Source organism: Taeniopygia guttata, chromosome 5, assembly GCF_048771995.1.
Source record: "Taeniopygia guttata chromosome 5, bTaeGut7.mat, whole genome shotgun sequence".
NCBI classification, from domain to species: Eukaryota; Metazoa; Chordata; class Aves; order Passeriformes; family Estrildidae; genus Taeniopygia; species Taeniopygia guttata.
The window spans coordinates 38,062,459-38,077,945 of NC_133030.1; the positions used below are offsets into that span (position 1 = coordinate 38,062,459).

Below are 15,487 nucleotides of genomic sequence, written 5' to 3' on the forward strand. Positions count from 1 at the left end.
GGGCTGGACTATATGGTCTTTAAAATGTTCCTTCCAACTGAAACCACTTTGTGATTTTCTATGCCATATTTCCCTGAACAGTATTCAGACTCAGGGGGCCTCAGATTTGCAATCCCAGTTCTGATGACATATCACATCAACATTAAAAAAAAAAAAACAAAAAAAACAGGATTCCTTCATTTAGAAAAGTGTAGAAAACTCTGAGGTTAGGGATTTAGGTACTTAACTGTAACTCCCATGCAGCTGTTTGGAATTTTACATGAAATAGTAGTTAACACAGTTCAAAACTCATCCTTCCCACTTAGAGCAATGTAAATTTACAAATCTGCTGTCCTAAATAAATTGAAATCCCTTTTTGTACCATGATAACTTCCAGGAAGAGCAACAACCTAAAGCCATGCTTTGTTAGGGCACATGCCTGAGCACTGGAAGCATTCCCTGCCACAAGATCTTTCCCAGGTAAATTCTCCACTTGCAGGCTATAAGAGAAAGGGGCATGACTTCCTTTGTCACTGGCAATATGTCTTTCTCAGTCTTACAAGGAAACTCAGGCCAGTGTCTCTGATTCTGCTTACAAATTTCCTGCACCTCAAATTTTGCACCTTGCACAAATCTTAGGCATTTAGGTCCTGTCTTTACCATGAATCACCTCATATATACATCTTTTGATAGCATGGTTATTTCTAGCTCTGACAAGTACAGTATATATGAAAAGCAGGTATACAGATACAGTCCAGGACTGAGGGTCAGTAAATTGCAGAGAAGTCTTCATATAGCCAGACCTGCTATATGAAGACCTGGTAACAAAAGCCTTCTACTTTATATCCTTAAGCAGAATGCAAAATGGGTCTCAGAAGTTGACTAACCTTTATTATCACTGTGAAACTATTAATATTGAATTAGCAGGGAATGAGAAAGACCCAAAAGAAAGACCATCCCAACATTCTTAAGAGAAAACAGCCACTTTAAAAGTACCATGCTTTTTTAAATCAATGCCAATAAAGAGCTATGCAGAAATGCGCCAAAATAATTTGGATCAAAAGTCGACAATTATAATTCTCTACAACTTAAAAAGCAATTTTGAAGTGGGAAGAGAGAAAGAAGAATAAGGTTGGATTTTTTGGCACATTAGTATAGTCTCATCAGAACAGTAGAGTCTCTGGTAAATATTTTAATTACTTCCATTTGCCTTTCATATTAGTGTTGTCACGTAAGCTTTCTCTTCTATTAGGCATGGCCCCATAAAATACAGTATTTTTACCTTCCCTGTTTTGAAGAAGAGAAGCGGGGACAACTGCTTATGCCTTGCTTTTAAGCTTTTTTCCTTATGAGGCAATTCTCAATATCACTACCTAGCTCCATCAATTTTGTCAGCACCTACTTTCATTGCATTAGCTTGAAAGGTAAGTCAGCTCCAGAAAGTATCAAAGCAACAAAAATGACAGAAGGTTTCTCTGTCCCATGCAAGTGTCACAGAAGGCCTGAGCACACTGTCAAAGACAATCTATTTTATCCTTAAGCAAACTGCCTGGAAACTGAGGACTTAAATCCACAGCCTAATAAAATCAATGGTTTTGGTTTGGTCTTGGGACAGTAAGCGTAAGTGGTATTTTTGGGAAGTGGAAGCAGAACGTGGCTGAGTATCTTGTGATCACCTGTCATCCAAATAGAGACAGCAAACACATGGAAACTTCCAGAAAAGTTTATAACTGAAGCATGAGCCACTTCTCAGTTATGTATGTCTACTAACTGGAGCATGCATTCTTTTGTCCTCACTGGCCTCAAAAATTTTGCCTCTAGCTTCAGCTGAAGGAAGGATAGGTTCTGAAAATTTGCTGTCTATGATTAAATCCCAGGATTTAATCTCTGCTTTGAAGCAAATGACCACTTTAAATTTAATCTCATTAGAATGAAAATTTCCTTTCCTTTCAAACAATCAAGTCTGCTTAGTGAAGTGTCCTTGATCATAAGCTGCTTTCATGAAATAAAGGTTATTTTATTTTATTAGTGATTTGTTTACATTCATCTGTATCTATACACAAACAAATACTGTGTCCTATTTGTCTCTGCATTCCACACCCAGAGCAGCTGCCTGTGAACAGCAGCAGGGTCACTCTTTAGCCACGCCAGGACGATGAAGGGAAGGGTTGGGGTTTGCCACAGCCAGAAGGAGCAGGTGGCATCGCTCCCCACTGCCAAGCAGCTCCTGGGAGCCCGACACTGTCAGCCTGGACAGACCCTCAGCCCCAGGCTAGAACTGAACCTACAGCTGAACTTCACACTGGGCCAGTTCCTAAGACACCAGCATGAGAATCCTGCACTGCTGTTTGTGCTAGCAAATGTTAACTAAACTTTTCCAACCTTCACCGAGGTCAGATACAGCCTTTACTACTTAATGGCAATTGGAGTATGGCAGAATGTAAGCAAAGGGATATGAAACTATTTTTCTGCCCTGGTGGATGTGATCAGATTACAAGTATGATAAACAATTATCTGCCAAAGAATACAAGTCAGAGACAACAAGAAGTCTAAAGATTGAGAATAAGACTGTCAAGATTTAGGAAAATATTTTAAATTAGATGGGAAAATCACAAAAATTACTAACTTAGCACTACTTTGAAAGTTTTGGTAAGTTCCAAATCAAATAAACGATATAATCAAAATAGTATTTTTTTTCAAATGAAAAGTAAATTCACTATTATGTAGTTTCTGACATTCTCTTGACACCCTTGGGTATTTTAAGAATATATTACTTGTTCAGAAAAGGTAGATGGAAAACAGCTTTCTCTCATCTAAACACTCTAAATTAGGTGAGATTCACTAATTTGTTGAACTAAATTCTGGTGAGGACTAGAAGCCAGTTTAGAAAAAAAAACTCAGACCTGTCTGGCACCCCATGTTGGTAGCAAATACATCAACAGGGAATTTACTCTCCAGTGGTCAAATTTGCTCAAATCTGAAGAGAGACAAGACTAACACAATTAGGAGAAAGTGACCAGGATTAGTTGCTTCTGTTAAGCCCAAATATCTGTCAAAGAAAAGTCCTGACAGAATATGCATGTGCACCATGGAAACTGTCAGATGTTAGGGTTCCTCAGTCAAACTGGGGAAAATAATAAATTCTTCTCTACAGCACCTGCCAGCTAAAACTTCACAGAAAACATTGTTTATTAACAGATGTTTATTAGCAGAGTCAGTCACCTAGGATGAATCAGTATTTTTAAAAAAAACTTGCTATTGTTAAGGTTTAATAGTATTTCTAACACGAGAAAACTCCAGCAGAGAGCATCCAGGGGAAACCTCTGGCTACCAGCCAGTCCACCAAAAGCACAGGGCACGTAAGACAGAGCCACGATTCAGACTCCAGCACAGCACCAGTGCATGCAGAGCAGGAGCAGGCCCTTCCAAGAGCTTCTGGTTTTAAGCTCCTGCCCCCAAATGAAAAGATACCCACCCATTTCAAGGTAAAAAGAGCAACTGGAAAGATACTTGAAACAATAGAAAAAAAAATGCTTAAAAAAGACAATGAGGCCAGTCACCATAAAGCCACCCAAGGGTTCATCACCTTGGGCAGCCCTCCTTTCATAATGGAAAACCACATGCCCTTGGCCAACTGCTGTGTGTGAGCAGAACTCCAGTAGTCATCAGGCATGGTCTGAGAAGTACCCAGATGCAATCGACCACTCCAGACCCAGCAGGATCAATGACAGCTTCCCAACAGCCATATGGCAAGCCCCGGTGAGGTGGAGACAAGCCTCAGGGAACACCGTGACAACACAAACAGCTCTCCCTCTCTGCCAACACTGTGATGTCTGAAGGCACAGAGGGCAAAACCTCTCCTGCCCTGCCTCCTCACAGCTTGCTGTGGCACTCCTGCAGCCCTGCTCTGTTCCAAGGCCAGAAGTGGCTATCACAGCCCGGCCGGCCCACAGCAGGTGGGCCACAAGACTGCACCGAGCTCACAAAGTCATCCTCTCAACTCCAGTCAGCTGGAATATGACATGACCTTCCAGCAAAAAAGAGGTAAGAGGAAGACTAAAAAGAAAGCCTGTTGTATTTGTTTATATATTAAAAAGTAAAACCAAACCAATACATTTTAATGACATTTTAAAGTTGTTGTAGTTTGAACTATTTCTTTTAAAAAATGTTACTAGTTTAATCTGCTTAAGACTCAAGGGTGTACATGGTCGAAGTATCAACAGACCAAGTATGAAAATAGAACATTCTTAAATACTTGCTCATCTCAGAAGTAGCATTTCAAAACAAATCTGAAGCCTTCTGCTTTTGTCATTTCTTTTTTTAAAAAGTTCTTAAAGGCAGGACATAAATACACACATGTGTGTGTACATATAGAGATATATACAGACACACTCATGCACTGTAGTGACAAGCTGAGTGATGTGGTCAACACAGCCAAGGGATACCATGGGATGCCATCCAGAGGGACCTGGACAAGCTCCTGGAGTGTGCCCATTGGAACCTCCTGAGGCTTAACAAGACCGAGTCCTGGTGCTACACCTGGGTCAGGGCAACCCCCAGTACCAGCACAGGCTGGGGATGGACAGACCAGAGCAGCCCTGCCCAGAAGGACTTGGGGGTGCTGTGGGTAGAAGCTGGACATGAGCCAGCCATGGGCACTCCCAGCCCAGAGAGCCAAACGTGTCCTGGGCTGCATCCAAAGCAGCGTGGGCAGCAGGGCCAGGGAGGGGATTCTGCCCCTCTGCTCTGCTGAGAGCCACCTGCAGGGCTGCATCAGCTCCGGGGGGCCAGCACAGGAAGGACATGGAGCTGCTGGAGGAATAGGAAGTCACCAGAGGAAGTCACCAAGATGATCAAAGGGATGGAGCATGTCTCAGAGTGTTAGGACTGGCCAGCCTGGAGAAGAGAAGGCTTTGGGATAAGCTAATGACGGCCTTCCAGTAGCTGAAGGGAGCCTGTAAAGAATGCCAGAGAAGGACTTTTTACAAGTGCACGTGGTGACAGGACAAGGGGAAACTGCTTCAAACTTGAAAGAGAACAGGTTAAATTGGATACTAGAAAATAATTCTTTACTGTGAGGGTGGTGAGTGACTGGCACACAGGTTGTGGATGCCCCATCCCTGAAGTGTTCAAAGCCAGGTTGGATGGGGCAATACAAAACCTGTTTAGTGGAAGCTGCCCCCACCCATGGTGGAGGTACAGGCTTGAACTAGATTTCCAATGTCTCTTCCCTCCCAGGCCTTTCTATGAGTCTATGACACCAAACAGAACAAAAATGCAAGGAGTCAGCAGTGTGTGAGCAAGGGGCTTTCCACTGATGAGAGATGGGAAGTGCTGAAGCAGAGTGCAATTATTTTCGAAGTAAATTAAACACATAATAATAAGAGCATGCCTGGACAGAGTGTGCTATCAGTTTCAAAATAAACTAGCCTACAATATGTGAAATGGATGGCCACTGATAATGTAACTTCAAGTCCAGTTTTTCCACTTGGAAAATCTACCCATTATCTCCTGGTAAATAAATTTGTCCTTAGTATTTCTAAATTAGGGAAGGTCCTTAACCAGGCTTATTACACCCTTTTGCATGTGTATTCACTATTTATGTGGATGGCATACTACTGTTTACCCTATAGTGGACTACAGTCATTACTGATCTGCTTAGAACACAGTTCCTACAATAAAAACCAAGATGGAGTCTAAGTCTGGTAACAGACTCATCAATCACACCCTAAATGCTACAGGTATTATTAAACATATTCAGATATCTTTCCATTCAGGTTCTGAGCACCAGTCCTTTGGGTCTCACAAAAAAGGAGTAAATGCTTTCATAAGCTGAGGTGTTTTTGCTAAATAAAATAATTTCTTTCAGCACTATCATTTTCCCCATCACCATATAGCTCTTCCATTTCAAAAAACGCAAAACCAACAAATAAAGATTTCAGCATGTTATACCCCACAACAAATAAAATAAGATGTATTAGAAATTATTGGTAATATTCAATAACCGATGCCTCACTGATGCATTTGATCCACTATGCATTAGTGAACTAAGATGATAATTAAGATTTCAATTAAGAAAAATAAGCAAATATTTTGTTTTTTATCATTTCAATTTTAATACAATTAAAAAAAAAGTAAATGTTATGCATGGTAATGTTTATTAAACAATCACATTTTATTTAAGCATTAAAATGCAGCAGTCTGTAAAAGCTGCCAGAAACAATGTTTGGCTTCAGAAAAGGCGATTATTAAATTACTTCCAATAAAATTCAAATACTCTCTTGTCTGTTGATTAGTTGAATGCTTTAGACTGGAAAGAACAAAAAGTGCAAATCAGCTGAATGTTACTTTCAGAAGTAAAGTCTTAGTGTCCTACAAGCAATTACTGGAAGGCCTCACCTCAATCTTCATGATAAAGGACAAAATTCTCCAAGTCCTACACAATTATAATTTACTGTAACATTTCAAGCAATGTAACATTATTACTAAAACAAAATTAATTCCAAAATATAATTGCCTATCATGAGCACCTCTTTCCTTTTTTTGTTTTTGTTTTCTTTGTTCAAATTTGCTTGACATAAGATGGCATGACATACATTTTTACTGGAAAACTGGAAACTTACATGGAACAATGCAGTTAAACCACTTATAGGAACATGTTCTAGCTTTACTTAACTTATACCTAAACATGCTACTTTACATTAAAACATTCATATTGTGGTATTCTGTTTCTGCTGATACACTTTGAGCAAAGTGACTCATCACAGAATAGGTTTAGTTTTTTGTTCATCAACTTTATGGGAGGATTTGGAAAAAAATGGACGAAGGTAAGATATATGGGCAAATTTTAGGCATTTAGAAATTGTTGGGTTTTTTTTTTAATTCAACACAACTATTCAGTGGCAGTTTGAAATAAAAACAGAGTATCTTTCTGGCTCCCAAATCACTTCAGAATCACTTCATATGCAAAGCTAATGAAAAAACACTGAGACTATCATCTTAGCAGGGCTGTAAGAATACACCAGCAATTTTGAATTTGTTCTTGTAAAAATCTTTTAAAACATTGTGAAAACATGTTCTTATATGTGGGTACTGCTGCTTGAAACTGAACAGTTGCTCAACATCCAGACAACTATTACAATCTTGCAAAAGCAAAGCAGCTTATAAGCATAATAAACAAATGGTCATTTTGCTAAAATTGAAACCTAATTTAGTAATTTGTAGAATGACTCTTTTAAACTGTGCAACACAAAATAATGTAGCCAACAGTAACATACAGGTACACCATTTAATATTTATTATATGCATTTTATATACATTATTTTTCAACAGCTGTACTTTTGCTATGCGGTACAATCTTAAAAATTTGCTGATTCATAGTTTGTAAAACAGAAACCTTACAAAACTCATCAAAACTCGCAAACTGATCAGAAAAGTTTTGTGGAAGACTAGAAAAAATACTTTGTTGTATTAATCATGCATTACACAAACAAAATTTTTAGTTACACCATAAACTGAAGCACATCTGAAAAATAAAATAAAAGCAGGGAATAACTAGTCAAAACACAGCAGATTTATGAATCTTGAATTAACTACTTTTGTATTCTATCTGAAATGCAAATAAAAATAATTTTCACTCCAAAGGTTCTGAAACAAGATTATTTTTTTGGAATCAACTCCACTCCAGGTACTTAACCAGAGGAAGAAGAATTTCTTGGTTTGCAACTTTAGAATTATCAAATGTCCCATTTTTTCATCTATTTTAGACTGTTCAAAGAGTGCCATAACAGATATACAGGGCCCTTTAACACACTACATAAAAGGATATAAAGACCAACAAAAAGTGAAATAAATAACAATAGGCCATTAGCAAGATGGGTAATCCTTGATAAATAAACTCGTAAATACAGTAAGATGTACAAAATATCACATAGTGATAGGATGCCAAGATTAATTTTTTTTTAAGAGTTCATTCAGGGGTGTTAACCCCTCTGTGTTTCATTTGAACACATTTTACAGTCCTTTATTTATGAAGACAGTTATGTGATGATGATGAATTAGCATCCTTAAGCAAGGACTTAGCTGAGCTGTATTAGGCAAAAGAAGGGAAGATTGTGGTTACACGGCAGCGGGTCAGTGAGATCTCTGTGTTTTAGGGTTCTATAATGCAGAAAAACATTATCAATACAATCTTGAGCACTGTTGTGACAGGCTAAATATATAAAAAGACTTATAAAAACTAGAATTTTATCCAAACATTTTGTGCAACTAATGCTAAAATATTTTAAGTTAAATTTCCTTTTCTTTAAAGCAAAATAAAAGTTTAAAAGGGGAATCTGTGGCATTCAACTGATAAACAGAAGATTACTAAGAGATGAAAAGAAAGCTACTCTTGGAGCTCACTTCCCCCCACAAGAGCACCACATTCCTAACCCTAAGGCAGCACACAGAGTCCAAAATAAAAGTCTTTTGTAAGATCAGACTCCACGTTTGCTTAAAGACACCTAAAGAACAGACATACGCTCAGTTCATATCCAGTCAAGGCTACAAATACTGGTTTTCTTTTTTGTATTTGTCCCCACCCCCCACAAAATACAGTAATTACAGTTAAATGAATGAGCCTGACATTGTTCAGGATGTGGTGACTTTTCACCAACTTCTACCAGCCCCACTTAAGAGCCTTCACTCAGGCAGATCAGATGTAGTGTCTTATTGGTAACCTTATACTTGATGGCAGTGACGCATTCCCTCTTTTTTGTCCAAACAGACCTGCTGTTATGATGCAGGTTTGTTCTGCTATGTCACACAAATACTTTGGCAAGGGCATCAGCTCCTGCACTGGCAATATATGCTTTTGATGGATGAAATGCTACATCATAAATTGATTCATCCAGCTTTTTCCTATGAGCTGTTATTTCTTGCACACATGTCTTGCTGTCCAAATTCCACAACCTAATGGAACAATCATGGCCTGTTTAGGAAAGAAAGAAAGGAAAAATACAAGGTTATATTTGTCAGAAATTCAGTGCATTTTAAATGCATAATTTATATAGAACATATAGAATATGAAAAAAAAACCAAAACCCTTACTTCCAGACATTAAATAGATTCCATTAGGATCTACAGCTAGACTTGTGACAGCATCCAAGTGAGCAACCATAGAATGGATCATTTTACCTAAAAGAAAAATAAACAGTTAATTACTTGTGAAGTACTGTTTATTTACAAATCATCAACCCACTCCCCTTAAACACAATATAAGACAACATGCTTATTTAGAGTCCAGTAATATTTGAATATTCCTATTCCATTAGAAATCATGAAGTTTCAACTGCAGACTCTTGTATAAACATAAGGCCAAATGACACACAACTCTCAAAAAGGTAAACAATCTTTATCCACTTGGCATCTTTATTGGCAGCAACAACAATGAAGACCTAAAATGGCTACATGAGAACCTTTGTCTCTTAAACGTCCTAATAACTGCCCCAGCAGGAGAGTGTTGATGAAGCTTTGTAAAATGAGACTTACTAAGCCATATCAATGGTCCATCTTTCTCTGTCATTGCCAGGAGAGAAAAATAAGGCAACTGTAGGTGATGCTTGCCTAAAATACTCTCCAGCTTCTAACAATTAACTGTTTGGTTATGTCACAAACCAGAACTGTTAACTCAGCATTCAAGTACTCTTAATGCAAGTACTCTTTTTCTTTATATTGACCACTGTTCCTGGACTCCTAGTAACATCTTTTAGCACCTCATGATGCTTTTTGGAAGGAGTTCCAGAATGTTTAACCACACAGAAGAATCACTGCCTCTCTCCTGTTTTAAGTCTGTCACCTGTTGGGGATTAGCAACTGAACCTCAGTCCACGTGTTGAAAAAGAGAGCAAATAAATCCCCGTAAGACCATGACCAACATGAAGAAGATGTATCAGCTTGGTTCAGTTGCTCCTCTTCCTGAAGAACCTCAGCTTATTCAGTTTCTAATATTCTTCCTGAAAAATCTAAAAACTACTGAAAATCTTTGATCACCTTCCTAACCATTCTCTGAAACATATTAATTTGGCTATATCCCCTTTGAGATAAGGGAGACTCCATTCAAAGTATTCATACAAAGATATTAAAATGTTCCCTTTTGCTTTTTATTCCTTTCTCTCCATCTAATACACATTTTGCTATTCTGACTGCTAAGCAACAAACTACTATTTTTATCTAACCTCTTATTATAACTCTAAGGTTTTACTTTGAATAAGACCAGTTAGCCCAGTAATTATTATTTTATAGTAAAATGTTTCTTTTTCCTTACATGTATAATTTCACATTTATCCACATGGAATTTAATTTGCCTGCTTTTTAAGATCTCCAGTTCTTCCTCATCAGCCTCCATGTTTAAAAACCTGAATTAATGAATATCAGGTAACTGCCAATATACTCTTCCCTGTTGAGATGACTCACTATGTTGAAATATTGCTCATACCTCCAGACACGCAGATATTTTATCCCACAGAAAGACCATTTACTTCTACCCTCTCTTTCTTGTCTTCAACCCAATTCTTTATTCATGCTGATTTTTTTTCCCTTACTTTTTGTTTCTTTGAAGTAATAAATCTTACTTTCAGCAACATCAATGCAATGCATTTTATGACCACAGTTCAAATACATACATTCATGGCAGGTGCAAAATAGAAAAAGTGTCCAGCTTTTTTACTTTAGGAAACAAAAATCCCAGGAACACCATCCCCTACTCAGACCAAACCAAACACTTCAAACATGTGTTTTGTACATGCTTACTTAAAGTGAGTTTGATGTTTTTTCCTTTCAACTTTGATAGGTAACATGTAGGAAGTGACAGGTAATTTCACAATTAGGAAGTTTAAGTTTGCTCTTACAATTATTTTAATGTTTTTGTCATGACAGACAGTGCAGCTTTCTCCTATAGCCTTCTTTACCCTCTTTCTTCCAGATCCTTTTCTGTTTTATAAACGTTATCAACAACTTAAGTATAACACAGGATTTCATTACCACAATGAATTTAGGGTTATTTCTTGCCCTAATAGGTACTAAGTGATCTTTTTTACTACTGAGATTTGAAAAACGTAACTGACTGTACTAAGTGATCTTCTTTACTAATGAGAGTTGAAAAATATAACTGACACATGCTTAGACTTAAAAGCATGGAAATGATCAAACAAGGAACAGATACTCTATAAATTACAAAAGCTCAAAATTAAAGGTCTTTCTTGTCCCTCACAACTACCTCTGCCTGTTTTGAGAGTGTTTTCTGACTTCAAGTCCCAATTGCAACAGATATCAGGCATCACTATTTCACAGAGAAGGTACTGAAAAGGTTCAATCTTAGAAATACCAAAAGTTCTGTTTTATGTAAGACTGTATCACTAGTAAAAGTTTTCTACAAATGGATTCTGCCTATGTCATCCAGATTTCTTTAACCATATTCATATATACAAATTAGGTTTTCTTTATCCTTACCCGTTTTGTTGTCAAAAAATTTGATGTGTCTATCTTCATGTGCTGTAATAGTTACAGGAAGTGTGGGATGACTTACTACCTTGTTAATATGATTATTTGATTGTACACCTGAAAATAAAATTAAAGAATATTCATCTGCCTTGAAGAAAATGTTAAATTTAAAATGACAGTATTTTAGCATTACACTTTACATTACCACATTATTTAACATTATGTAAATAGTATCTTGGGACCAATGGATCTCCTAAGAAATAAAGATTCTTGCTTCACAGGATGGGGCAAAGTGAGGAAAAGTCTAGCCAAAGTACTGTAAGGTTAAAGCTTACAAGTAGTTTACACCCATGAAAGATTATTGAGAGATAAAACCCAGCAAGTACTGCAGGGCAGCACTAGCCAAATAGAAACAGACTGTAGCACGAGTAATCTACGTTTAGCACTCAGCTCTTACACCTCCGCATCAACATGTATTTCGTTTGCGGGCGAGGAAAACCCCAGAGGCACAGAGTGGTTTGGGTTGGAAGTGACACCTTCTACTAGACCAGAGAATCCAAGTAACTGAAGTCAACCTAACCCTCTTAGATTCTGCCACATACATTTGTGACTTCAACTTAAGCAATGAATGGTTTAAAATCTCTTTAGAAATTGACAGGATACTCTTTAAAAAAAACTATCTTGGTATCTTAATTTCTGTGCTTAATTTTTCTCGAATCCATGTGAAAGCCTCTTTTCAAAGGTATTTCTCCAAATTGTGATGCTCTTTCTCTCTTGAATGTCAGGCTTTGCAGAAGATATCTATAAGATAGCTTTTACACAGATTTGTAACCTGTGTTGAAGTCTGTAAGTTTAATTATTAAAGTGAACTATACTCCTCAAAGGGGAGAAGCAGATTCTCCCCTTACATTATTCATTTAGATCACATTTTATAGAAAGGAATGATCACAAACTGGAGCTTTTTTCTTGCAAAACACTTTAGGAGGTTCACAAAAAGAAGTCTCCTCCATACACAGTTTCATCAGATATGTGCACTCAATTCTTGATGAGCTACCTCTCTTCTAAAACTTAATTTGCAACAACAGGATTTATACAAACTTCTACCAGAAAGTGTGTTTAATCTCAGCCTGTGCAGAATTTGACACTGAATTAAATAATCTGTTTAATTCACCTACTTGTCTTGACATCCTCCATGTCAAGCCTATATAATGAAAACTGTGGTTTAATATACAAATCTGAAAACTGAATCTTAAGAAATCTTAGAGAACAGTAATTGTTGCTTTCACTACCTCTAACTACTTTCAAATCCTGCTAATAGAGTAATAAAATCGCTTGGGTGGAAGGGACCTTTAACATCATCTAGTTACAATCCCTCCTGCCACAGGCAGGCCACCATCCGCTAAACCAGATTGTTTAAAGCCACATTCAATCTGGCCTACAACATTTCCCAGGGATGGAGCATCCTAAATTTCTCTCGGCGAGCTGTGCCAGTGTCTCACCACTCTCACAGTAAAGAACTTTTTCCTAATACCCAATCTAAATCTACTCTCTTTCAGTTTGATGCCATTCCCCTTTGTCTTGTTACCACATTTCCTTATACAAACAAGTTCCTCTCCAAATTTCCTGTAGGCTCCTTTAGGTACTCAAAGATAATATCTCCCAAGAACCTTCTCTAGACTGAACAACCCCAACCCTTTCAGCCTGTCTTCACAGCAGAGATGCTCCAGCTCTGGGATCATCTTCATGGCCTTGCTCTGGACTCAGTCCAACAGGTCTATGTCCTTCTTATGCTGGAGTTCCAGAGATGAATGCAGCACTCCAGCCAGGGTTTCACAAAAGCAGAATAGAGGGGTTAAAACACCTTTCCATAGTGTTTGTTCTAAGCCTCTAACCATCTTTCAAACTGAATGATGCGGTAGAGGAGTAAAACTTTATTTACTACACCATACAATGAGGTACCATAATAATACAACAGGTACCTCATTCAAGATGGGTATTTATTACAGAAAAGCTCTACTTACCAGATTCTACTTGTGAAGAAAACATTACCACTGACTGGGATGTTTCTAAATCATAAATGACTGTGCTGCCAGCGTTAAAAGATGCCACCATATGAGCAGGGTCACAACCTATAAAGTCGACTGATGTGGGTATTCCATGCTCTACAAAGAGCAAAAAATATCTTTAGAAAGAACTAAACACTTTAAAAATTCCTGACAGTTTAAACATTTAAGGTCATACTTAAAGAAGATATTTGCTCTTTTCTTTAAAGTAATGCTACAGCACCATAATTATTTTATTACAAGTTATACTTTTAGCTCTGTTACCTAGTTTTGATAAATGGAGATAATGAGCCTGGATGCATCAACAGGTACCTCATAACAGATTTTCAAAATCACTGCAAAAAGTTACCTTTCTCTCCATTGTAAGTGCAAATACAGGGATTTTTTTCCGGTGGATTCCATAACCTAATAGTGCCATCTGCTGAACAAGAGAGTAAGTGATTCTTTACACCACTGTAAGCAAGACCCCAGACTGCATCTGTGTGAGCAATTAATGTGCCAGCTAGAACGTTTGGCTCTGGAAAAGAAAAATTCAGAAAGGAAACCTTTTTAGTGAAAAAGCATTAAGTATTTCTTGTACCTCAACATAAATTAAATTCCATATAAACCATGCTCCCCCTACCCTTTCCATTTAAGCAACAGCTAGAATATTACACAAGTCATTTTGCACAACCACTGCTATTTTTCTCAAAAAAACCAGCCAATTAACCAGGAAAACAGACAAGCTCAAACAAAAAAAACCCTACCAAACTAAACCAGCCAAGGGAAAAAACTCCACAAACAACTCAAAGAACTACATCCCTTTTCCCAGAATTATACATTCTTGTTACCACCTCCTCTCTTATTTCTTCCTTCCAAATTCAACATCTTAAATGCTTGATCACAGCCCTTCCTTTGCACAAGATGCAGAAAATCAGCTTTCCACTTTAACACTGGATGCTTACTTGATGCAGCTTTTATTCAGCATACTCTGCTGACACATAGGTATGGTCTAAAACTCCCAGGCACACTAATAATAAAAACAGGACCAATTTTTCCTGTGGAGCTGGGAATCTTACTTTCATCTCCCTGATACTTTATAATTGCCTTTTATAGAAGGCTTTTTAATCAATGCAGAGTTTTCCAAGCAGTTATCGGCTATTTAATTTTAGAGACATCTAAAATTAAAGCTATCTAAAGTTAGGGACCTGAAATGCAAGTCAGAAACATGGAACAAAGAATCTGAGCACACTTGTGTAAGTTTTCTGGCAAATTTCCATCAGAAGAAATGAATAATCATTAAGAAGTTGTAATTCTGATACAAAATTTTTTGCTTCTCAAAAATGTAAGTTATGATTTTTTTTTCTTTACTGCATAAATCTTAAGAATTGTTATGTCTCCCTATTACTGTTCTAAACAAAGTACATCATCAGTGCAAGCAGGAAAAAATAACTAATGTTTGCCACACATAAGTAGTTGAAAACATACAGCATAGCTGAGAAATGGCAGTACTACTTCACAAAAGCTCTAGAAAACAGACTAACATCAAGTGGGAAAATAAGGTTCATGGTGATGGTCAGAAGTTGTTTATCTTTTAAAAGGTACTTACCATAGGTATCATATGGATCCACACTAGGGCTAGGCATGTTCCACCACTGGATGGTTGCATCAATACCACCACTGAAACACTGTTCTCCATTGGAACTAATTGCCAATGACAATACCGGTCCACTATTGAGAGACAGAGAAAAAAGCTGATTGGTAACTGCCTACAGGATAGAATATATTGTTATGAATGACAATGTATTTATCAATAATGTCAAACACTCACATGTGGGCCCTAAATGTGTAGATGGGTTCTACATCTAAAGAGGCACTCCTGAAAGAAAAAGAAGAGCAATTATACCACATTAAATCTCTACTGAAAACCTTGAGAATATAAGAGTTTAATCAATTTCAAAGGCATTTAAAACACAACTGATGTT

At 37.4% G+C, this 15,487-nt stretch overlaps 1 protein-coding gene across 6 annotated transcripts in view; it reads right to left on the reverse strand.

The window, feature by feature from the left end:
• Positions 1-6,118: 6,118 nt before the first annotated feature.
• Positions 6,119-15,487, reverse strand: part of STRN3 (striatin 3) — a 59,212-nt gene continuing 49,843 nt past the window's right edge. For all 6 annotated transcript variants that reach the window (XM_030274605.4, XM_030274608.4, XM_030274606.4 and 3 more), the window contains 7 exons: positions 15,334-15,381; positions 15,112-15,233; positions 13,873-14,040; positions 13,482-13,622; positions 11,470-11,577; positions 9,070-9,156; positions 6,119-8,950 (listed from right to left, as the gene is read on the reverse strand). In XM_030274605.4, the coding sequence (XP_030130465.3) occupies positions 8,781-8,950; positions 9,070-9,156; positions 11,470-11,577; positions 13,482-13,622; positions 13,873-14,040; positions 15,112-15,233; positions 15,334-15,381 (844 nt within the window). In that variant the 3' untranslated portion in view covers positions 6,119-8,780. The remainder of the gene's footprint in view (positions 8,951-9,069; positions 9,157-11,469; positions 11,578-13,481; positions 13,623-13,872; positions 14,041-15,111; positions 15,234-15,333; positions 15,382-15,487) is intronic.